The 24024-nt window shown below is 47.7% G+C and overlaps 1 protein-coding gene across 1 annotated transcript in view; it reads right to left on the minus strand.

Moving 5' to 3' along the window:
* PDE9A (phosphodiesterase 9A) overlaps positions 1-23032 on the minus strand; it is a 171424-nt gene extending 148392 nt beyond the window's left edge. The window contains exon 1 of the mRNA XM_006870848.1: positions 22911-23032. Coding sequence (XP_006870910.1) covers positions 22911-22927 — 17 coding nt within the window. The 5' untranslated portion in view covers positions 22928-23032. The remainder of the gene's footprint in view (positions 1-22910) is intronic.
* Positions 23033-24024: the final 992 nt, after the last annotated feature.

Here is a 24024-nt window from a genome sequence, read left to right on the forward strand (position 1 = left end):
AAAAAAAAAAAAAAAAACCAGCCAAGAAATTGAAGGCAAATACTAGAGGTAATCGATCCAATTGGTAATAATGAAAACCTGATAGTCCAAAACTGGAGCACCCAGATGTCCTTTGGGCTAAACAAACTGCAATCCCTCTGCATGCTGGAATACTATTAAGCCATGAAAAGAAATGGATTATTAATATACACACAATTTGGATGACTCTCAAGGGTATTATGCTGAGTGAAAAAAAAAAAAATCAATCACCATAGGTTATAAAGTATATGACTCCACTTATATATAACAGTCTTGAAATGACAAAACTATAGAAATGGAAAATAGATTTGTGGAGGCCAGGAGTTAGGGACAGTGGTTTTGGAGATGGGTTGGGGAGGGAGGGTTAAAAGCCAGATGGGTGTGGTTATAAAAGCGCAACATGAAGGGAATGAATTGTTCCGTATGCTAGTCATAGTGGTTGATACGTGAACCTGTAAGTGTGATAAAATTGTAGGAGCTAAGGACACATGCATGAACGGAGACAAGTAACATTGGAACTGGAGTAAAACTAGTGGATTGCATCAGTGTCAATATTTTGGTTGTGATACTAGACTCTGATTTTGCCAGATGTTACCATTGGAGGAAAGCAGGTAAAGGCTACACAAACTCTGTCTGTATTACTTCTTATAACTGCAAGCTAGGTGTCCCTGAGAGATGCAAACTGCTAATGAGCTTGGTTGCTAACTAAAAGATTGGAGCTTTAAGTTAGCCTAGAGGCACCTCGAAAAGGTTGTCAATCTACTTCAGAATCATTGAAAACCTTATGGAATATTTTGGCACACAGGTCTACTCTCACACACATGGAATCGCCATGAGTCAGGGTGGGCTCGAAGGTAACTGATACTGTGTGTGAATCTACTATTGCCTTCAAATGCTTAATCAAAGTGCTGGTAAAGGGCTGATGAGAAAGGCACTGTGGGAGGAATGTAGACCCATGCAGCCCTAGTGGACACAGGCTGGCAGTGTCTGTTCCCACTGACCTAGAAGTCCACTGTCAGGAATTGCACATAAGGAAATAATAATACTAATAAACCTAACAGTAATGGCATTTATTTGGTAACAGGCACCATTCCAGAGTCCTGGTGTGGCATGGTGGGCTAATGCATCAGTCTGAAAAGTCATTTGAACTGCAAGGTAAGTGGTTCAAGCTCACCAGCTGCTCCTTGGAAACCCTATACAGGGTTGCTATGGGTCAGAATCGACTTGATGGCCCTTAACAACAACAACAAGGCACTGTTACAGGCACTGGGTTGGTGTGGTCACAACGTCACACATATGCAGCTGCAGAGGGGTGGGGGACAGCGAGACTTGCTCAAGGGCAGGATCCTGAACCTGTTTGAGCTCTGACTCTTCATGGACAAAGTGAGCTGTGAGGGGGAATCATCAGGACGCACAGAAGGCCCAGCACACATGCAGCACTCGGGGAAGAGGCAGGTGTGACAGGACACCCTCTGAAACTCATGACTGTCTTCCCCTTGGCTGAGAGTCTCCCCTTGGCCCCTTGAAAGCCATTTCACAAACAGGAAGACCATGGACAGATAGCATGAACTTTAAAGGGTCAGAATTTCCAATTCAACCATGCCCAAACAGGCTCTGATTTCTCTAATTGACCTCCCTGTGTTGATGATCTGCTTTATTCAACTACATCCAAAGTGTATTGACCAGTGGAGGTCAGACCAATACAAATACACATGAGATAATAAGGCAAACCCTATAGAAACACTTTTTTTAAATTTTAACTTAGGGAAGTGGAACAATAGGTTAGTGCTTTCTCCTCTTTACGCACACTGGGCTGGGAGCCATGCGTCGGGACCCATGTGAGTTCATTGGCATCTCCACCACTGAGCACAGGTCAGGTCGGCAGCAGGTGCTCTGGGCACTCTGGTGACTGAGTTAGGCAAAAGGTGAAATGGATGAAATTGTGTTCCCCACAAAAGACGTGGTAAAAGTCCTCACCCCAAGTATCTGTAAATGTGAACCTGTTTGGAAATAGGGTATTTCAATATGCTATCAGTTAACAAACTTGAGTAGGGTGGCTCCTAATCTGAGTGGCATCCTTAGAAGACCAGAGAAGAGACACAGAGACAGAAGGCTGCCATGAGATGATTGCTGTAGCGGTGCACCAAGGAACACCTGCGGCAGGGGGCAAATTCTCCCCCACAGCCTGTAGGAAAAAAACAACCTGGCTGGTACCCTTATTTAGACTTCCAGCCTCTAGAACTTCCAAACAATACATTTTCATTCTTATAAGCCACCTGATTTGTGGAATTTTCTTACAGTAGCCCCAGGAAACTAGCCCCTCCCCCCTCAGGTAAACAAGTGAAGGGTAAATTGTGTGTTTGATAGCTTTATACAGTATCACTGTAATAATGGTTAGGCTTTGGTGTCAACTTGACTGGACCAGGATTTCCAGTGGTTTAGCAGTTGAGATGTGCTTATTCCTATGGTGTTGAAACCTAATACATGCATAGCTAACTCTATGACTAGTGGTTATGAGCAGCCAATCAATTGAAGGAATACCTCCTTGAGGGTGTGGCCTGCTCCCAATATAATGGGCATACTGGAACGGCTCATTCTCTTCCACTGAGGATCTGGGACTCTGCAATTGTAAATTATTTCCTTGATATATACATGTACATATATATGTTTCACTAGAAAACCCAGCCTAAGACAATCACTACAATGCCAATGTCACCATCACCACCACCACTAACAAATCTGATGCCATCCCTTCCATAATGAGGAAGTTGAGATGGTCAATGGCAAGACTGGGATGCTGGTTCAACAAGTTGGATCCAAGCCCAAGGCTCAGGAGTCAGGACTTTGAGCTGGGGGTCTGAATTGGAGGCAGAGGTTGTCTCTTAGCCTCTTTGCTACCACCACTCCCCCACAACAGAACACACTCTCTCTATTGTGTTTGCCCTCAAATTACCCATATTTCCAATTGCATACTTGGAATGAAGATTGATTCAGATGTCACAAAGAAGATAAGAAAACTTAAATTCTTAACTCTTCATCTACTGTAGACTGTGACACATGTCAATAAGGAGAATGCTTTTATGCGGCTTTGTCTACCCTCAAACCAAACTAGAGTGCTTCAGTATCAAGCCTGGGTCTCACTCTCTTCCAGCTCAGGGAACTGTCTGGCACAGCCAAATCCCAGGCCAGAGGTGGGTTAGTAACTTCTCTGTCCTAAACCCATGGCCACAGAGTACACTTTGACTCATAGCAACCCTGTGTAGGGTTTCTGAGACTGTAAATCTTTAAGGGAGTAGATAGCCTCATCTTTCTCCTGTGGAGTGGTTCATGGATTTGAACTACCAACTTTGTGGCTGCAGTCCAATGCTTAGCCTACATTGCCACTAGGGCTCCTCTGTCTATCTTTGGGAGAGTTAAAAGGCTAATTCTCCAGTGCTTTCCCAGTGCCCTGAGACCTACGGGCATTTAATATAAAAGACAAAGAATAAGCTAAATAGAAACCAAGACCCAAACCCCCTGTTTTATTGTTTTGTTTTGTTGGGGTTTTTTTTCTTATTACTCAAGAACTACATGTTTGCTGAAGATTGTAGGTAATTAATACATAGAGGAAAAAAATCATCTGCAATTCCTTGCTAATTATAAATTATATATATATACACACACACACATTTGAACATATTGTCCTTCTTTAAAACAAGGATGCCACATTCAGGAAGGATTACAGGCAATCACTGTTTTTATGTTTGCTAAAATAGAATCCGTACTAGGTCTCATTCCCCTTTCCAATTTAGAAGGAATTTTTCTGGTCTTTGCATTTGGAAAAGAATATAAAATAATTACAGCACCTACCATTTATCACTCTGTGCCAGACATGCCACAGACCTTATCTTTTAAAAGCCAAGAGACGTGATACTGATTATACACAACGTGGATGGAATGGAACCATGGCTACTATCTCCCGGCTTCCGCATGTATCTGCACATGGCCATCTGCTTCCACTGGCCCCACCTCTCCCCACCATAAGGGTCATTTTAAAGCTACTTCCGGGCATATATACTACTTTAGCTAGATATACTTCAGTGTGGACCTCTAAAACATAAGGGCTCTTTCTTAATTTCTAAGATAACTGCAATGTGATTATCACATATGGAAAATAAAGTACAAACAACCATCCTTTATCATTAATCCTTTCAGTGCTCAAGTTCTTTGAGCTCTGTCTATATGTTGTTGTGGTTAAGTGATGTCGAGTCAGTTCTGACCCATAATGACTCTGTATAGGTTTCCGAGGAGGATTTGAACCTGACCTTGCAACTGAGGATCCGAGAATCATTTGGTTCAAACTGACCTTTCATATCAGTGCTTATCCATATGGGAAACCTGGTGTTGTGCTGTAGGATAAAGCTCTGGACTGTGAATCACAAGGTTGGTGGTTCAAATTGACCAGCCACCGCTTAGAAACCCTATACATGATCACTATGAGTCAGAACCAACTCGACAGCACGCAACAAGAACCTTGTGGATAGCAGTCCAGTGCTGACTCTACAGCACCATACCAGGAGTCTATAAACACACACACACACAGACACACACACGAGGTGGCTTCTAAAACGTTCTTGGAAAAATGGATTTTTTTTTTTTCAGAAACTTTTTGAAGTTATGTCATTGGCTTTGCTTCTCTAGAAAACCCAAACATTTTTTCCAAGGAAAAGAGTTGCTGCGGCCCTGGGTGAGAGCAGGGTGGGTGGGTGAGAAGGTTGTGGTAATCCGGGGTGGAGCTTCTTCCTGGGTTTTGGATGTTTATTAACAGGATGCTGTTATCCAAGAGAGTGCTCAGGGCTGTGAGCCAGTGGGCAGAATTTCAGGGCTCGCTTTTCTGCACCTGCATCTATGGAGAACCTCAGCCCCTCCTCCCAGAGCCATTTGTCATGGCTGATCACTCGTCACTCTTGTCACTTTTATGGGTTGCTTTGTTTTCACTTTTTCATTTCTTGCATCTGAAGCCAATCTCTGCATTATAAATAATGGATCACAGGGGATTGGAAATGCAAAAAGCGAGCAATCCAAAGAATTAGAGGTGGAGCTCTACTCAGGGAATTTTGCTTTTTCTGGGGGAGACACTCTGGTTCAAATTTACTTGACTTCCTGAAATCTGATTTCACTTAGAGGCAATTCTTGATGCACACTCTTGATTTCCCTGTCCCCTGGGAGCCCTCAGCCTTCTATCTGCTTAACTTCTGCCTTGTCTTCCTTGAATCTGTGCCTTGTCTCGGTTGCACCAGAATTTCGAGTGAGATCCAGTGTGAACCACTTCTGAGGTCAGGACTCCTTGGCACTAGGGCTGATGGGGGAGAGAAGAATGGGGAGACTCCCCCTCAGGAACATCTTCTCCCAATGCCTGCTTCCAGGTGATAGGTGAGAAGGGCGGTAGCTGGACAAGTGTGAAGAGATGGAGAGGAAACTGTGCAAAAGCAAGATACAGGACTGGGAGGTGGGCTCAAGTCTTGTTAAGTAAGCATTCTTAAGACCATTGTCATCATGGGGAGTAGAGGACCTCCAGAATTGCAGAAAGAAAGCATTAAAATCCTGTACGGGGTCCTCATGGGAAGGAGTTTATGGGCAGGGCTCTGCAGAAGGCCTTGGTCAAACAACAGGTGGTTGGTTCTACCTTAGGAGAAGGAAGCAACAAGAATTCTCTCTAGGAGTTTTACTTTCAGCTTTTTCAGATTGAAACGGACACAGTGATTCACCTTGCGGGGAATCCATGCATTTGCACTGTCCCCTTTTCTGGGTACTTTGGTGTTTATCCTGGAAACTGTTCATCTTCCCTGACCCTTATGAGGCACCTGCTGGGGTCTGGCCTTGCATAAAATACAAAACCTGCAACTCCTGTAAGCAGAGATCACTATTACTACTAGTTGTTGTCAAATCTATTCCTGTTCGTGGAGACCCCATATGTGTTAGAGTAGAACTGTGCTCCACTGGGTCTTTCAATGATTGATCTTTCAGACGTAAATCTCCAGACCTCTAGGTAAACTCAAATCTTCAAGCTTTCAGTTAGAAGTCTAGCACCTCCTCACTGGTCTGCCCTTGACATGTGAGTCTTTCCTTATGAAAACCCTCTTTTCTTATCCATTTTGGTGTCTGAGTAGATAGCCTCACTATGCTGCTGGGGATTTTAGGGATGCCTCTGCAATCCAATCTCTTCATTGTGCAAAAGAAAGTGGCAAGCGGTCTTTGTCTCCAAGAGCAGCTATCACAAAAATACCACAAGTGGGTAACTTTAAAGAAACAGAAGCTTATTGTCTCACAGTTCTGGAGGTTAAAAGTCCAAATCAGGGTCTTTCATAGCCATGTTCACTACATATCCATAGCATCAGGTACTCCTTGGTTCCTTGGCTTGTAGACAACCTTCACACGGCATCTGTCTTCCTGCCTGAGAGCATATCTCTGTCTATTCTGCTCTTTTTATAACTCAGGAGTGATTTTATTTAGAGCTCACCCTACTCAGATATGAACTGATTATCAAAACAAAGAATACCCTATATGAGGGGGCTTTAAATAATTCGTGAACAAATTCCATTACCTTTTAATTTCATGCTTCTCTGAACTTTCTGACACCCTCTCATATTCAAACAGGATTCACAGCCACAGGTATAGGGGTTAGGAGTCTAGCACATATTTGAGGTTATACAATTCAATGTGTAGCATGTACCATCTAGTCGGCTAAGCACTTTGGGGTTGTTGTGGTCTCTGCAATCCCTGCCCTTCATCTCCTGGCTGGAAGGAAAAAGAAGCAGTCTGTGTGGTGACCAGATGAGGCCAGGTGACCCTGACATATTGAAGGGGGTTGGGCGTGCGGGTGTAAAGACAACAGCTGGAACACAGGAATAGGGGTCAGTGGCAGGGGTTCCAACTGGTTCAGCCCAGTTCACTCATGGTTAATGAAGCAAAAGCGTAATGGACCTATGTTTTTTTTTTTAATGCGGTTGAAGAGACCATGCTAGAAATGCAATCTCCCTCTTAGACAGCAAGGGCACGGTGCACATCACATAGCAACCAAACTCTTGACTGGCTGAGTGGAAAATAATGATTCCTGGCTCAAAGATGGCGCCACCTGTTCTGCTTTGAATGGATGCCGTTCATTAGGTTCCTGCAAGGGCTTACTTTGCCTCTGCTGAGGCTCCCATGCCAGGGTTTCAACCCATAATTTTTCTCATTCCAGTTAGCACTCCAAATCACTCGAATTTTAAGAAAATTTGGGTCTGCTCTGGTTTTGCTTTATCAGTCATAACTAAAATGGTTTGAGCTGGTCTGAAGACCTGGTCAACAGTCACCACACAAGAGACCTTGGTACCAACATCTGCATTTCACCTCTTGAACCTCAATCTTCTCTCCTGTGACCTGACCACTTTTTCAGGTCCCTTCGGTTCTGGACTTAATCATTTCAGAGGCCAAAAGATGGGGAAAGGTGATGAGGACCCCTGAGTTGAAGGCTGAACCTTGGCACATTTCTGGAACTTTCTCTATATTGAGGTGGAGTCACTAAACCAATGGTTTGGGCCCTCCAACACTTAGTGCACTTGGAAGCAGGATGGATTCTTTTAGAAATCAGCCGGTGTCTTGTTCCTTCTGGGGAAACGCAGACCTGGTCAGGCTCCAGTATTGCTCTGAGGGCTTCTGGAGGTTCTCACAGACAAGGAGAAATGCAAGTGAAAGATAATGACAGTAGGTGTGTGGGGCCAGCTGGCAGGCACTGCTCACTGAAGCCTGCCCTCTTCTTTGGAGAAGGGCATTGGCTTATATTTAAAGGCCTGGACTTGACTTGATAAATGATCACCGGGCTCTTCACTTTGACAATGGATAGCACCCCAGGAGGATAGGGACTGTTCCTGTACATCTTCATTTCCTACGGTTGACATAACAAAGCGTCATGAAAAAGGGTGGTTTCAAAGAAAAGAAATGTATCATCTCATTTCTGGAATGGGAATGTATTGTCTCAGTTCTGGATGTCAGAAGCCCAAAACAGGGTATTGGCCAGGTTAAATCCTTCTGGGGCTTGTTGAGAAGAGCCATCCTATACCTCTCTCTGAGCTTTTTCTAGTGGCTGTGGCAGCTATTAGCATTGCTTCGTAGCTTGTAGATGCACCTGAGTCCATGGTCACATGGTGTCTGTCTTCCCCCTGTGTGTGACTCTCCTTTTAGAAGGCACCACTCAGAAAGGATATGGACTCCTGGTGAGGCGCTATAGGATCAGTATTGGACTGCGAACCATAGGTCAACAGCTCAAACCCACTAACTGCCCCTTGTCTACCCTATACAGGGTTGCTGAGTTGGAACCTATGGCACTAACAACAACAATTCGGAAAGTATTAGGATTTTGGCCCTTTCTACTCCAGTATGACCTCATTTGATTTAACAAAAGAAAGCTCCTATTTCCAAACAAGGTCATGTGTGTCAGTACAGAGGTTTGCACTTTGATGTATCTATGTAGGGGACATAACTCAACCATAACAAAGAGACACGTGTCTGGATGACATGGGAGGGAGGAGCCAACTAGAGCGCAGGGGCAAGTGTGGAGGGGTAACAGGGAGAAACACCTGTGTGGGCTCAGCAAATCTGGGGAATAACCGGCAAGGCTGGCATCAAGCACAAAGAAAGGTCCTGCTCAGGGCCAGCACTCCTGGGCCCCACTGATGCCCCCAAATATGTTGTCAAGTGGCTGGAGGGATGACATAAACAGACTCTAGTAGGTCTGGGTTTTAGGATGCTCACTTGGTGGGGTGTAGACAGTGCAGCTGGGTGGGGACAGAAGCACTTCAAAGGGACCTGTAAGAGGCAGACCAGAAACTCAGAAGCAGGAGTGGGAGAGTGGGGGAATGCAGCAGGGGGTGTCGCATGAACATGGTGACAATGAAGGTGGGGCTGAGTGAAGGACCCTGAGGCTCTGTGAGGGTACCTTGGTGAAGGGCAGACCCACTGACTGAGACAGAGCCCAGCAGAGAAGAGATGGTGCCAAATGAAACGTTGGGTGTGCGGGGTTGGAGGAGCCTGGAGGCAGCCTCATCTAGGATGGAAAGTGGGAATCAGAAGAGGTCCTTCTCCTCTCTTCCTTTCATTGCTCTTCCCTTCCACAACCTCATTCTTTCCTATATGCCAGAATGTCTCTGTTCTGAGGGCACAGATGCCAGCCCATAGCACCTTTGCTGGGGCTCTGCCCTCAAAATCAAAACCACCAGCTTCTGCCAGTCGATTCCCACTCATGATAACCCATGTGTGTCAGTCAGTGTAGACTAGATTCATGGTGACCCCACTTGTGTCAGAGTCGAACTGGGATCCATAAGGGTTTGTTTTTTTTAAAGGAGGGGGGATGGGTAATGTCAGCTTTTATTACAGTAATAGTGTGTTCCATAAGGTTTTTAATGACTACCTTTTGGGAAACAGATCACCAAGCTTTTCTTCTGAGGTACTTCTGCTTGAACTCAAACTCAATGTCACTGGTAATAGTTCAACCGTTGGGATTGCAGCCAAGGGCATTAAAACTCTGCACAAACCAGGAATTCCAGCTTTCCAAACACTCCATGCTAACTGGGCCTCAGGTAATTTATGGGGATGGTGACTCTGTAGTAAGGCAGACTCCAGGTCTGCGGCTCCAAGACTTGGAGTTGCAATGCCTTCCTTGAAACTTCCTGCATATGGCTTGTATTTGCTCTAAGTTTGGTTTTCCCATTATTCACAGAGACGATATGACAATTGAGGCTGACATAGAAGCTTCACTGAAAGATTGAGTATAGATGACCATTTAAAAAGTTGTTAGTGCACTAAAATGTATATAACCTCTGCCATTTTAGTCATTGTCCCATTCAGTGGCATTAATTACATTCACCACGCTGTGCAATCATCCTCATTAACCATTTCCAAATGTTTCCATCCTACTGAACAGAGCCTCAAGTGTCTCTAAAGCAACAACACCCCTGTTTTTTCCTCCCCTCAGTCCCTGGTAACCACAAATTACCATTGTTCTTATACTTTTTCCTATTCTGGACATTTAAATGGAATCACCCAATATTTGTTCATTTGTGTCTGACTTACTCCACTCAACACAATGTTTTCTAGGTTCATCCATGTGGTGGCATGTATCAACATGACTTCACTTCTCTTTCTGACTGAATAATAATATCCCATGGTCTGGCTAGACCACAGTTGGCTTATCCATTCATCTGCTGATGGTCTCTTGGGTAATTTCCACCTTTCAGCTCTTATGAATAATGCTGCAGTGAACACAGGTGTACAAGTCATGACTATTAACTGTTGAAACTTCAGCCACAGCAACATTGTTGGTTATCCCCCCGTGGGATTTATAGAACACAAACCTAAGGAGAACCACTTAAGAGCTGTTCCCCAAAGCACAGGTAAGATGGAAAGAGCAGGCTATCAAAGTGATTTCTAGTGCCAACCACTGCCTCTGCCATGTAGTCAGCCTTTAAATAAACTACACTTTGGGTTAGCCTTATTGTGAATATAAATTCCAGGTAGAGAGTGTATTGCCGTTCTCTGGGCGATACTGTCAAATACACTGCCTCTTGTTTTCCTTATTTGTAAGGCTATAAAGTTTTTAGCATTCCCCAAAGGCAGAAGCTGTGAGGATAAATGTGGCCTGAATCATCAAGCTGTGTTAACTGTTTTGTTTGTAAAATAAATCAGAGCAGTTTGCAACTGGTCACAGCAATGGAATATAGTTCCAAGATGACTACCCCCGCCCCCCCCCCCCCCCCCACACACACACCTGGACAGGTCCTGGTCGCTCCTGAATCTGCTCTTTGGCTATACCAAGCTGTCTTGGGAAGCAACAAAGTGACACTGTGACTTCTTTACTGACTGACCACTTTCTGGGCTAAAGCAGAATCCCCATGAGTCATCCCACTGACTACCCACCATTACTGGGTGGACACTAATGTCGCCTCAAAACTCTGCTGAATTGACACAAAACCAGGTTGCCCTCGGTGATTGCTAAATGCCGCGGAGTCAGTTCTGAACCACAGCAACCCTGTATGGGGTTTCTGAGGAGCGACTGGTGAGTTTGAACTGCCGACTTTGCAGTTCAGACTGCCCTTATTGTCCAGAGCATTATCCTGCAGCGCCACACGGGGCATGATATGCAGCCAAGTGGCAAAGAAAGCTCGGCGCTACAGGGACTGGACTGGCTAGTGACTGAACCCCCACTCTCCAAGGGCAGCCTGTTCCATCACCAGGTTAATTTCACCTGCACAATTATGAAGCGCTGGTGGGTATTACCCCCATCCCTGCCAGCAGAGGGAAATGAACCCCACGCTTGGAAGCTCTAATGCAATTGGAGAGCATGCGTGCGTGGAGCTGGGATGCTGAGAGAGGACACTTAATATCGTGGCTGCTCGTCATATTTCATCTCCAAGCCGGTGTGCGGCGGAGTGATCCTTCCTCCCTGCTTCCTCACGGCGGTCCTCACAGAGCCCAATCTCTATAAAATGCAGCTCCAAAAACTGTCGGAGGAGAAATGACAGGCATGTGTAGGAAAATGGGTGGAGGAGAGTGCATCTGAGGCTCGCCTGGAAAATGCTGAGTCCCAGTGTGTCAATGGGAGTCCTGGTGTGGCGCTGCAGGTTAGTGCGCTGGATTGCAAGGTTAGTTTGAGCTGCAAGGTCTGTGGTTCAAACTCACCAGCTGCTCCTTGGAAACTCCATACAGGGTCACTATGAGACGGAACCAACTCGATGGCACTTAACAACAACCACAACAACAACCCCCACAACAAGTGTGTCTATGGACCAAAGTGCAAGCCAGGCCAAGCTGGCCCTTCATTCTGGCTGTCCAGCTGGCCACCCAGGCACATGGTCCAGTACAGAGAGTGGCAGTAGGGATGCCCACAGCACCACCACCAAGCCAGGAGCACAAACCTGGGGGTCTTGGCAAGACCCCTGTACCAACCAGGCACAGGGATTCTACAGCCTTAAATTCATCACATGAATAAATAATCCATTAAAATAACTATAACATTTATCCAGTACTTAGCATGTGTAGGCCCCTACATATTAACTCATTCCACATGAGTCCAGTATAGTGCTGTAGGATAAGCACTGAACCACAAGGTCAGTTTGAATCCTGAAATCAGCAGTTCAAACCTACCAGTCACTCCTTGGAAAATCTATAGGATCGCTATGAGTCAGAACTGACTCAACGGCACTTAACAACAAACAACAACAACCTGTGAGGTAGACGCTATCTTCATCTCCACTTAACAGATGAAGACACTGAGGTACAGAGAGAGGCAAGTAACTTGCCCAATGAGGTCACACAACTACTGGATTCAAACCCAGACGAAGTTGTCCTAAAGTTTCAACCTTGATGTCACGTTGCCAGCAAATGAACTCAGTGTAAGTACATTTGCCCGCAATATGTTACACTTCCATAAACCATTAGTATTCCTAGGTTAAGACAACTATGACCCAGACATCAGGGGAGGGTTTGAGAGAACACACCAAGTTTTTTCATGAGACACAATAACACATCCATTGCAATAGGTCTGCTCTTTGCAAACAGGAGAACTAAAAGGAAAATCATTGAGGTTTTAAAAAATCAGGTCGAGAATATAAAGCAAATGGAATAAAATGTTCTGGCTCTTCTTATAATTATCTTGGCTGCGTTTTGGGGGGGCGCTGAGAGTTTCTGTTATAGGCAAGTACTCTCATTGGGTGGTTAGCTTTGGGATTTGTGCAGGAGACTAGGTACTGGAGTTGCAGAGAAGGGGAGGGAGCTGACAGATGGGAATGGGGTCAAGGCTGGTAAATGTCACCTTGACTTGCAAAGATTTTGCTGAGATTGGAAATGTTTGGAGTTACCTTCACGGCCACTGCATGCATGTGTATAATGAGCCATAGCATGGTGAGGTGCTAATGTACCTTGGAGCAGGTGCCATGTGCTTTTATCATTCCTGCAGATGGCTGTTTAGGTGGTCCCTGGGATGTGGCACTATAGAATCAGCATGGGACTGCAAACCACAAGGTCAACAATTCAAACCCACCAGCTGCTCCTTGGAAACCCTATACGTCTCGATGAGTCAGAACCGACTTGATGGCACTTAACAATAACAACAATGGAAGAAATCTGGATTTGAGTCCTGACTAATGCAACTGAAGTGCAGCTACCACCCATCTGCCAGTGTTGTTATGATGCAGAACAGGTTTCAGTGGAGCTTTCAGACATGATAAAACAGGAAGAAAGGCCTGGGGATCTACTTGTGAAAATCAGCCAGTGAAAACCCTATGGACCACAATGGTCCGATTTGCAAGTGATCATGGGGATGGCACAGGACTAGGCAGGGCTTCCTTCTGTTGTGTACGTGGCCACCATGAGTCAAAGGCCAACTTGACAGCAGCTAACATTTTACACTATCTTTAAGTGTGAGCTTTCTCAAATGTTGGCAATGCAGCCCAAAACCACAGTAGAAGAAAGAAAACAGCTAAGCGAGCTGAGGGCAGGGCTGTGGCGTGTCTCCACCTCGATCTAAGCCAGGCAGCTGTCTCCAGGATGCACGTTCATTCTTCTAGAAGTAGAAGGAATGCCATGATCAGGGGCAGGTTTGTAAGCCAGCAAGCAGCCTCTTCTCCCATTGTATGGGAGAATCCTTATCTGGAGCAAGACCAGTGAATGAGCAGGCTACTGTCCATCATGTTTAGGTGGACCCTTGAGGTCCTTATGCATTCTCTGGAGACTACCTAAGGCATCCTTGCCAAGAGCCCTTCCCCGATTCCTCAGACCCAGTGAGGCTGGCAGGACCACCTGCAACCAGGTAATCGAGTGATAGGGTGAGAAGGGAGTTGCATGGTGGAAGCAGCAACCATGAGGGTGCTGTCATCTCCCAGGCAACAAATGATGGGTGGGGTGCTTGGACCCAGTTTCTCTGTGACCCAATGCTATGGGCTGGGGGGAGGGCTGCTAACCCTCTGCTGGCCTGTGCCCAGAAGCAGCCTGTCTCTGGCACCGGAAGCTACCCATCAGCCAGTTCACACAGTTTCTATCTGGACAAGACACCCACAGCTTTTATGTTTTCCTGATGACAGTCTCTTGCTTACACACTTCTGTGGTAGGGTGTCCCTTGGCCCACCATAGCCTGGCAAGCCCACTGTCTCAGAGGAAGAGGGTTTGAGTCCACCAGGTGCAACCTCTCCAAGACCAAGATGAAGGTGGTCAGGGCAATGGGAACCCTGGGTCTGGGGATTTGTCACAGCCTTCCTCTTTGTGGTCATTTCTGGTTCCACTTCACAGGGGGCTCATGGAAGTGCTGGAGGAAGTAATACATACGCAGGTGTCTGCCAGGCTCAGGGGAGCAGAAGGGACGTCCTTAACATGCTAGTGCTGCCCTGCCCTAACAGAAATATCATAAATGGGTATTTTTAAAGAATATAGATTTATTGTCTCACTGTTTAGGAAGCCGGAAGTCCAAATTCCAGGCTCTGGGGGAAGGTGTTCTGTCAGCTCTGAGGGGAAATCTTTCTCTCAGGCTCTCTTAGACCTGGCACTAGACCTGGCACTCTTTGGCGACCCCCCCAGGCTAGACCTTCCTCATTTTGCTTGCTTGCTCCTGTGTCTAACCTGCTTTTGTTATATCTCGGGAGTGATTAGGTTTAAAACACAGGCTACTCTGATACGGCCTCATTAACATAACAAAGAGAACACTACTCCAGAATGGGATTGCATCCACAGATTTAGGAGTCAGGATTCCAACACATATTTGAGTGTGTGTGTGTGTGGATACAATTCAATCCATTAACAGGGACTAAGAGATGATGAGTCAACATTTCTGAAAGCTCCCAATGTGTCCAGCCTTATGCATGTCACTTAGTGCCATGTACCAAGAGGTGACCTCTACAGCTTCCATCCATGGAGGAGACCATATTGGCACAAAGTGGTGACGTAAGTGGCAGGTTTTCCCAGCTGGCGAGACAGAGCTGGGCACAGTGAGTGGCCTGCCCCAGCATCTTGCTCTCACCTCTCCACGGGATGGCTAGCCCCTTGGTGACAGGGCCACACTGAATCACGTGTGATATGCCATTAATTGTCAACACTGGTGATATCAGTGGTGGCATCCAAGCCTCCAGCCACCCAGTCCCAGGTCTGTGGCTGCTGGCTTGCAACCAAAACCAAACAAATCAATTCCTTGACATCTAGTAGACTCCAACTTGAGTTGATCCCATGTGTTACAGAATACATCTGCTCCATAGGGTTTTCTTCTCTGTAATATCTGTGGAAGTAGATGGCCAAGCCTTTCTTCCACAGTGCCAGTGAGTGGGTTCAAACCACCACCCTTAGGTAAGTAGTGGATTTTGAACTGGTGGCACCACCTGGGGACCTTTTGAGACTTCTGTGTTCTAAATGTCAGTTTGCCACTTACAAGCTTGAGTAAGTCACTTTGCATTGCCAGTTTCATCATTTACAGTGTTGGGAAGATTTCCCTTAATGATTGCCTTGGAATTGCTGTGTATATTAAGGGCACTGACTCCATATTTGCTTATTGGCTTCTTTAGATCTTGTCTCCCTGGTGACAAGGTTGACGGTTCAAAAAGAAAACTGAGGAGCTGTGCTCTCATCTTGAAAATCCTGTACAGGGTCACTAGGAGTCAGAATTGATTTGATGGCATTGGGTTTAGTTTGGTTTTGTGGGTCAGACATGGCAAATAGAAGAACAGAGGGAGGTCAGCAGCGCCTAGAATTCTCAGCACCCTAGGGCTAGAAGCAGAGGAAATGGCTGGAGGCAAACTTCACAGCATCCTTATTTGGACATTCTCTCCAGAAGTCAGGCACATCCTAGTAAGCTGTTGTTAGTTAACAAAGAAACCACATTACAGTGGTGATGAGGATTTGGACAATGGGTATAGGTGACTGTTACAAATCAGAATTAATCTATGCCACGGAGCTGTACATGCAAAAAAGGTTGAATTGGCACATGTCGGGTTACACAGATATGTTTACCACACATACAATCAGTGACCCTTTGCCTTATTTTCACAGTGCAGGTCCGGCCTAGGCAGAAACATGGGGGCCATCCCAAGCCTGGGGTCAGGGTGGAAATTCAGCTGGAAATCAAATTGTCCTGGCTCTTGTTTCCCATCACACCACCCCTAATGCCAGTTTTTTTTTGGTTTTTTTTTTTCCCAATGCCAGTTTTACACTTGAAATCCCAAAAGGACATGGACAGACATACCCATTTATCTATGTATGTATTGTCTATGGTCACAACAGGATTTGGATTATTACAACAGAGACCATAAGGCCTCCAGGCCTACAATAGTATTATACAGAAATGTTTGCTGGCCCCTGGACAGGAATCAAAGAGACAAACACCTGCCGCCCCCCGTCCATGCCTTCTAGGGGTAAATAAGCCCGAGATATATGGACTCTAATAACATATATGCAATAAGAAAATTTCAGGGTTATGGCTTTATTTGCAATTAGTAGTTTTGAGCCCATTAGGAAAACTTATTTATAACCTAAGGATCTCTGATAGCGTAGTGGTTACGAATCGGGCTGCGAACCTTGAGGTTAGCAGTTCGAAATACCAGCTGCTTTGCGGGAGAAAGATGAGGCTTTCTGCTCCCGTACAGATTTACAGCCTCGGAAACCTTGTACAGGGTCGCTATAGGTCAGAACCGACTCCACGGCGCATAACCACCACCATTTATAACCTAGAGTAAATGAAAAATGAATAGATTAAAAAAAATGGGTGTGGAATTATTCCTTTTTCCAACTTCTCTCTGCTGGAATGAATTATCATTTCAATCTCTGTTTGAGGATCTTAAATTATAAACATGTAAGAAACAGATAAAGGGATTATACTGGAGTTTGTGTGGATGGCTAGCCGAGGCTCAGTCCCCATGGCAATGAGGGGACAAGAACAGCAATGCCCAAGCCCAGAGAACCTAAGATGGATCCACCTAGCCCGAGGTATAAACCAAAAATCCAAACTCATTGCCACTAAGTTTATTCTGATTCATGATGACCCATAGGTTAAGAGTAAAACTACTCCACAAGGCTTTCTTGGCTTTCACCTCACAGAAGTAGATCACCAGGTCTTTCTTATGAGGCACCATGGGGTGGGTTTTAGCTGCCAACCTTTCAAAGATTGGTTTGTTGTTGTTAAATGCCATCAAGTCAGTTTCAACTCATATTGACCCAGTATAGGGTTTCCAAATAGTGGCTGGTGAGTTTGAACTGTCAACCTCGCGGTTAGCTTGTCCTATAGTGCCACAACATACAAAACTATTCATACCATCCGTGTTACCAAAAAATACAACTGCCATCGAGTCCATAGTGACTCTGTAGGACAGAGTAGAACTCCATAGGGTTCCTGAGGCTGTAAATCTTTAAGGAAATAGCCAGTTTCATCTTTCTCCCCTAGAGCATCTGATGAAGCTAGCAGGGCCACCAGGGCTGTTGTATTGTTGTTGTTGTTGTTAAGTGCTGTCGAGTCGGTTCCGACCCATAGCGACCCTGTACAGGGTTTCCGAGGGTGTAAATCTTTATGGGAGTAGAAAGCCTGATCTTTCTCCCACGGAGCAGCTGGTAGTTTCGAACCGCTGACCTTAAGGTCCGCAGCCCGATTCATAACCACTACGCTACCAGAGCTCCTTAGGGCTGTTGTATATTGCTGTATAAGTATGTTCTATCCAGTTAACAGGCACTATGGGAAAAAGCAAGTGCACACATTTTAAAATTAAAGAAAAACTTCATTTCGACTCTACTGTGGCAGGAACAGACACATTCTAGAAGAGGTGAAGGGAGGGAGCTAAGTGTCAGGGTGGCGAGCAGGTGGACTTGTGAAGAATAGAAACTGGATGCACCCAAGGAAAGGAGCCTGCTGGAAACACCTGCTTGTGTAATTAATCAAGGCAAAAGATCCGGAAATTCTTTGGGAGACACAGGGCCAGCCAGTCCAGGGAGACCCAGGGAGAAATGGACAGTGTAGCGGGAAGTTTCCCTGGGCTGGGAAGGCTGTAGAGGGTGGAACGCCCCGGGCAGGTGGGAGGGCTTGAGCCAGGCAGAACATCACTGGGAGGCAACAGAAGAGGTCAGGGACAGGGCAGGCCCGGAAGGCTAAGTGCCAGCTTCAGAGGAAGTGTCACAAGGTCAACTCCACAGGGACGACCTTGTTCCCAGAACCAGGCAAGGCCTGTGGCTGTTTATTTATTAAGACCTGGGTTTCAGCTTAAGAGGAAGCTGGAATAAAGACATGGTACTCAGAAAGCTCAGGGTGGTCCTGGCAGTGTGATGACAAAGCTCCTTGTCCAGAGGGTGTGGTTAGGCCTGGTAAGACCGCACCAATGAGACCTTTCCTCTTAATGGGGCTCTTAAGCTCCCAGATGGCCCTCACCAAACCAAAGCTGAGGGCTGGTCTGAGGGTTCCGGATGGCCTCCCTCTGGGCTCACTTGGCAAGTCAGTAAAAAGTCAGGCGTACCACCTGACAGGAAGCCCCGATATTCCTTAATGCCAACTGCACCCCTGGGGTATCAAAGCTCAGTCACCTTTCTCTGAGTAGGTGTTGAGGCCAGGGACTCTTGGATTAGAGAAAAACCCAGTCAGGCAAATATAATGGTTGCCCAGCTTCTAAAATAGGTCTTTTTCGGAAGCAGGTATTCCCAACTTTCCAGGTTTAGGGGCCCCTGGTCCTACTTTCTCAGCTTCCTCCTTCTATAGCCTACCTGAGGGATTGCATGCAGGGGAAGGGAAGGGAAGAGGGGACACCAAGTCCTGACCTTCACTCCCTGGAAGTAGAGGAGCAATAGTAGGAGACAGGTGTGTTACTGACCTGTCCTCAGTAGCTCCTAACCTAGAAAACTCCATTCCCAACCCCTCTACATAAAAGGCTCCTTCTCCACAGAGCCCATCTACATGGAGGAAGAGAACCCTATTCCCTTGGGCATCTCCCTGGCTCTCCCGCCAGTCCCAGCCCCTGCCGTGCCCCTGCATCACAACGAGCTTCAAAACAGCACTGGCCCTGCTCCCTAGGGCCAGGCCAGCACTTTGCCCAGGCCACAAGGCCCAGTCTGAAAGTGCCCACTGCTCGCTGGGTCCTGAGTGTCCTGAGTGTCACCCTCACATTGGGTCCCAGACCTCAGCCTGTAGTCACGGCTCAGTGGACACTTTCTAGATAATTCTGTGGTCCACCTTACTCTGCTTAATGCTTTCAGCATGCTGCTGTACTGGCATCTGAAAAACAGGGACACACAGAAGCTAAGTCCTTAACTCAAGGACATGGCAAGGATAAGTGCAGGGGCTAGGAGAAGGACCTCAGTCTGTGGGGCACCAGGGAACATGCCTTCAGCCACCTGGAATCCTATGGACTCTGGATGATGACCATCTGAACCTTCTGAGACCCCTGTGTACAAGCTCCAGAAAATGCCCTACGATGAGAAACTTCCATCAGGGTCATATGTGGATTCCCCAAACTCCCACTGCTGGCTCTCTCTCTGCACCCTGTGCAGGTGGTGTGACCCTGTGTGAACCTCGAGTTATTCTTCTTGTCAAAAAAAGCATTGAATCAGATCCCAAGTCAAGGAGTTTTCTCTAAGTTCTCTGCAATTCTCATTGTCAGCCAGTCTCCAGACAGGAGAAAGGCAGGCACTTCTAGCCAGGCTCATCTTTGCATACTCCAAGGGAAACATAAGATGACCAACAGCTGGATGACCAAGGGACAAGGAATGCAGAGATCGTAAGAGACATTGTCTCTCGGTACCATGACTGACAGCCAGGAGACACAGCAATGCAGGTGGCAGAAAGATGCACTGACTTCCCCTTGGAAAGGTCTCTGAGTGGTGCGAATGGTTTACACTCAGATACTAACCTAAAGATTGGTGGTTTGAGCCCACAGCAGTCCAAGACCACGAGTTGCTCCCCAGAAACCCTATACAGGATTGCTATGGACCAAAATCTACTCGGCAGCACTTAACACCATCAAGCAGTAGCATGGAAGAAAGGTCTGGCAATCTGTTTCTGTAAAGATTACAGACTACTGGTTTTTTGGGCTTCTCCTTGGGAAGCAATGTGTGTTTGTTTGTTCCCACGGCCTTTCTTGGGAAGATGATGAGATAGATAAAAGAGAGGGAGGAGATGCCTACATGCTGGGAATTGGCCTCAGAAACAACCTACAGCCTGGGTCTTCCAGAGGAGACACAGTGATGACAGCGGTACCAAAAATGTCTCTGTTGAGAAATATCAAATTCACGGTGCTGTGAGTATGGAGGTTGTGAGAGAGAGAGATGGTTTCCAGCACTGCTAGAAGCCCCAAATGGCCCAGCTCTTAACTAGGGCTAAATGCTGGCTTGGCCCGCCCCCTCAAAGTGTTGAGAGATGAGGACAGACGGTAAGAACAAGCAATATAAGTAATAGGTAGGAAAGAGGTATAAAGGCCATAGTTTGCCTCCTCCCCTGTTTAACAGTTAAAGGGTGTTTATGGAAGAAAGAAAGAGATTCAAGCCCATTGTGTTTCCTGTGTCCTATAACTGTTTATAAGATCTCCTACAGTCAATACAGCTGATATGGGGATTCCTGCTAATATCACTGATATAGAAGACCTGCTGGCTTAGAAACACCAAGGAACTTGCTCAACGTGTCGGAAAATGGGGAGCTGTGACTCCACATCAGACTCCCCACTTGCCACCTTCCCTCCCCCACACAGATGCCCAACCTCTCCCAGGACAAGCCAGCAAAGCTACCCTCTGAAAACCACCTGCCCCTGCAATGATGGTTGACTGGGCAGACTCAAAACGCTCCACCGCTCCACCGTCTCTCGCCAGCTCGCCCACTTCCTACCCACTAGCCATGAGCATCCCTAGGAGATCTTCGGGAAGTGTTTGGGAAGGGACTAGCTCAGTCTCAGCTAATGACAAAGTCTTATCTCATCTCTTTAGAAAACATAAATAAATAAGAGAGACAATCTGATAAATTCTCTGCTGGTGGGCTAGAAAAAGTGGGATGTGGAAGTGTGTGTGAGTGTGTATGTCTGTGTGAGTGAATGTGTGTGTGCAGGCAAATATTCATCAGGACCTCCCCCCTTGCCTTTGGGAGTGAGTGGAGGGGGAGAATGATAGTGGTAGTTATGAACTGTTGACTTTGTGGTTAACAGCCCAACTCATAACCCACTAAGTACCAGAGCTCCTAACTGTTGCTGCTGTTGAGTGCCATCGAGGTTGTTAAATTCCTGGCAACCTAGGTGTTTGTTTCCGGAAGTCACGGAACTTGGTCTAGCCCTGTGTCTGCCACTGACCAACACATCAATGCTAATGAAGCGAAAAGGGTGAACCACCTGACTTTGAGGATGCTCCCAGATCCAAGTTCCCTGATTCTATTAAAGCTGGCTGCTGCTGCTGTTGTTAAGTACTGTTGAGTCGGTTCTGACTCAGCCACACAAGGAGCAGCTGATGGGTTTGAAATGCAGACCTTGTGGTTTGCAGTCCACTGCTGATCCTAAAGCACCACACCAGGAGTTCAAGGCTGGTTATAGGTGCTGCTAATGGTTAACAAGCTACTAACAGAAAGGCCTGGTGATGCACTTCTGAAAAAGGCAGCCACTGAAAACAGAGCTCAGGTCTACTCTGACACACATCGGGGCACCAGGTGTCAGAAAAGAATCCACAGCAACTAGTTTCGGTTGAGGTGGGAGTGGGGGCAATTGTGAGAAGGGAGGTCTGTGCTTTTTTTGTTTCCTGGATTCGAGCTTAGGGATGGGGTGAGGGGATGGGATGAGGGGATCTCTCCATCCACAGAGATCATATGCACCTCTGCGATCCAGGGACCAAGCCAGCTTTGTTCACTCTGAGGCAGGCTAGGACATCTCTTCTGCTGTCCTCCTTCACCTGGGGCAGCCAGGTGAGAAACAGCAGAAAGCAGCTGTATGGAGTCCTTGGAAAAGTCTGCCTCGGTCTGAGAGCAATGTTCCCACAAGGGCTTTCCCTCAGGGCTTTTAAGGGGAGCTTTCTTGCTGCCCCTTCCCCCAATCAGATGCCAGGGTCCAGGATACTCTGCAGTAGGAAAGACTTTTGAAGAGGAGGGGCCACAGGCAAAGGTACCCCTCTCCTATAGGGCACAAGTTGGTTAGGGGGACAGGACTTCATACCTTCAAAGAGGAAGGCAGATGAACCGCATAACTGGCCCTGCGACCACCCCAACCTCTGATAGACCTGCCAGGATTGGTTAGAGTCTGACCCCTTTTGGGAGTGGGGGTGTGGAGACGCTGCAGGGAGACGAAGCTACGCGGAGGGTCAACCCCTCTCCTCAGCACCTGCTCCAGCTGGATGCACAGGAAGGGGCGGCCAGTTTCCCCTGGGTGGCAGGTACACAAGGTGCTGTGGGCAGGCCGGCTCCCTAATGGGGGTAGGGCTAAGGGGTTCTCTCCGGGTGGTTTCACAGGAAATCAAGGCTTTAAGAAATAGCAGTGGACGCAAAATCTAAGCCTTACGTGGTTAAAAAAAAAAAAAAATGGGGGGGCATTCTCTTGCGTGTCGCACCTTTTCACAGGGAGCCTAGTGGGAACCAGAGCGGTGACACCTGCCACGCCACTCGTCCAACCGAAGTTGTCCGCGGGTGGCGCGCCGCGCAGGAGGCCGCAGCCTGGGACCCGCCGGCGCGAGGACGGACTCACGGACGGACGGCCTCGACACCCCTTCCCCAACACTGCTCCGCGCGGCGTCGAGGCTCGGCCGGCCCAAGCCCCACAGCCGCTTCGATCTCCTGGCACCGCTCTCCGGAAGAGGGGACTTACGGGGAGAGTCTCAGGCTGGGCACAGCCGGGGGCGCCCGCCGAGCCCGAGCGCAGGGGGTGAGGGGCGACCTAGCGGATGGGAAGGGAGGAAAGGGCGGGGGTTACCTTCTGGATGCGGCCATCGATGTCCAAGTAAATGGCCTTGGGCCGGTAGCTGGAGGAGCCGGAGCCCATCGTGCACAGAGCGTCTGCACTTGGACTTTTCACGTACTTTCTCGCCGCCAGCCAGCGGTCGAGAGGGGGTAGCGGAGGGAGGAGGCGCGGGCGGGGGCAGGACGCGGCGACCAGCCAACCGGAGAGGGCCGCCACCGCCGCGCGCCCGGGCGCACCGAGCCTCTGCCGCGCGCCGCCTCCTTCGGCCGCCCGACTCTGGCGCCCCCGCCGCCGCCTCCCCTCCCTCTCCTGCCTCTCCCTCCCCGCGCGCCCTCCTCCTCTCCCCTTAGCTCTCGCCCCCCTTCTCGCCCGCCCTTTCTCCCCCTCCCTCTCTCCTTCTCTCCCTCCTCCCTTCCTCCCTCTACTCTCCCCTTTCGTGTCTCTACCCTCGTCCTCCCAACCCAACATTTGGGCGCAGCCCCCTTTGACTCCAGATGCCTTGGGGCCAGTGATAAGTCGGCAGTCTTGTTCCCACTGCCCTCTGCACAGATTCCCATAGGGACCCTCTTTGGCTGTGGAGTTGGTCATCTCCCCACGTGAACAAATGCTTAAAGGTTCTCATAGTGACCCCCTTTGGCCACCTCCCCACCATTGGTCAGTCATTCTCAAGCACTGGACTGAGAACGGGTCCCCTGAGCAGCCTGTGAACTGTTGCCGGATTCTAAGGCCCGGTTAACAATAGGAAAATTCCCCTAGGTTTTGTCATCCTTGCTTAATTCGAATAGGAAATGGAAAAGTTCCTTCTCATTCGCCACGTCCTCCCTCCAAGCTTTCTGTACATTCCAGGGAGTGACAGCCAGCTGCACGGAAAGCTGAAATGGCAGTTTTATGTTTGTCCTTAATGTCACCCAGCCACAAAGTAGCTGCTGGTTTCAGCACCGTCTGATCCCCCCTCCCCCATCCCCACCCCTACCCCCTTCCCTTTTGTGAATTGCTGCAGGGAGTTGGGAACTGCAGGACAAAATGAGTGACTTCGGGCAGGGTCCAACCTGTAGATCGCAGTGGGAGTTGCCTTCATGATCCTCTCTGTTCTCACTGGGGACAAGTAAGGGGGACTAGTAAAGAC

The sequence above is a fragment of the Chrysochloris asiatica genome, unplaced genomic scaffold (genome assembly GCF_000296735.1).
Source record: "Chrysochloris asiatica unplaced genomic scaffold, ChrAsi1.0 scaffold00154, whole genome shotgun sequence".
NCBI classification, from domain to species: Eukaryota; Metazoa; Chordata; class Mammalia; order Afrosoricida; family Chrysochloridae; genus Chrysochloris; species Chrysochloris asiatica.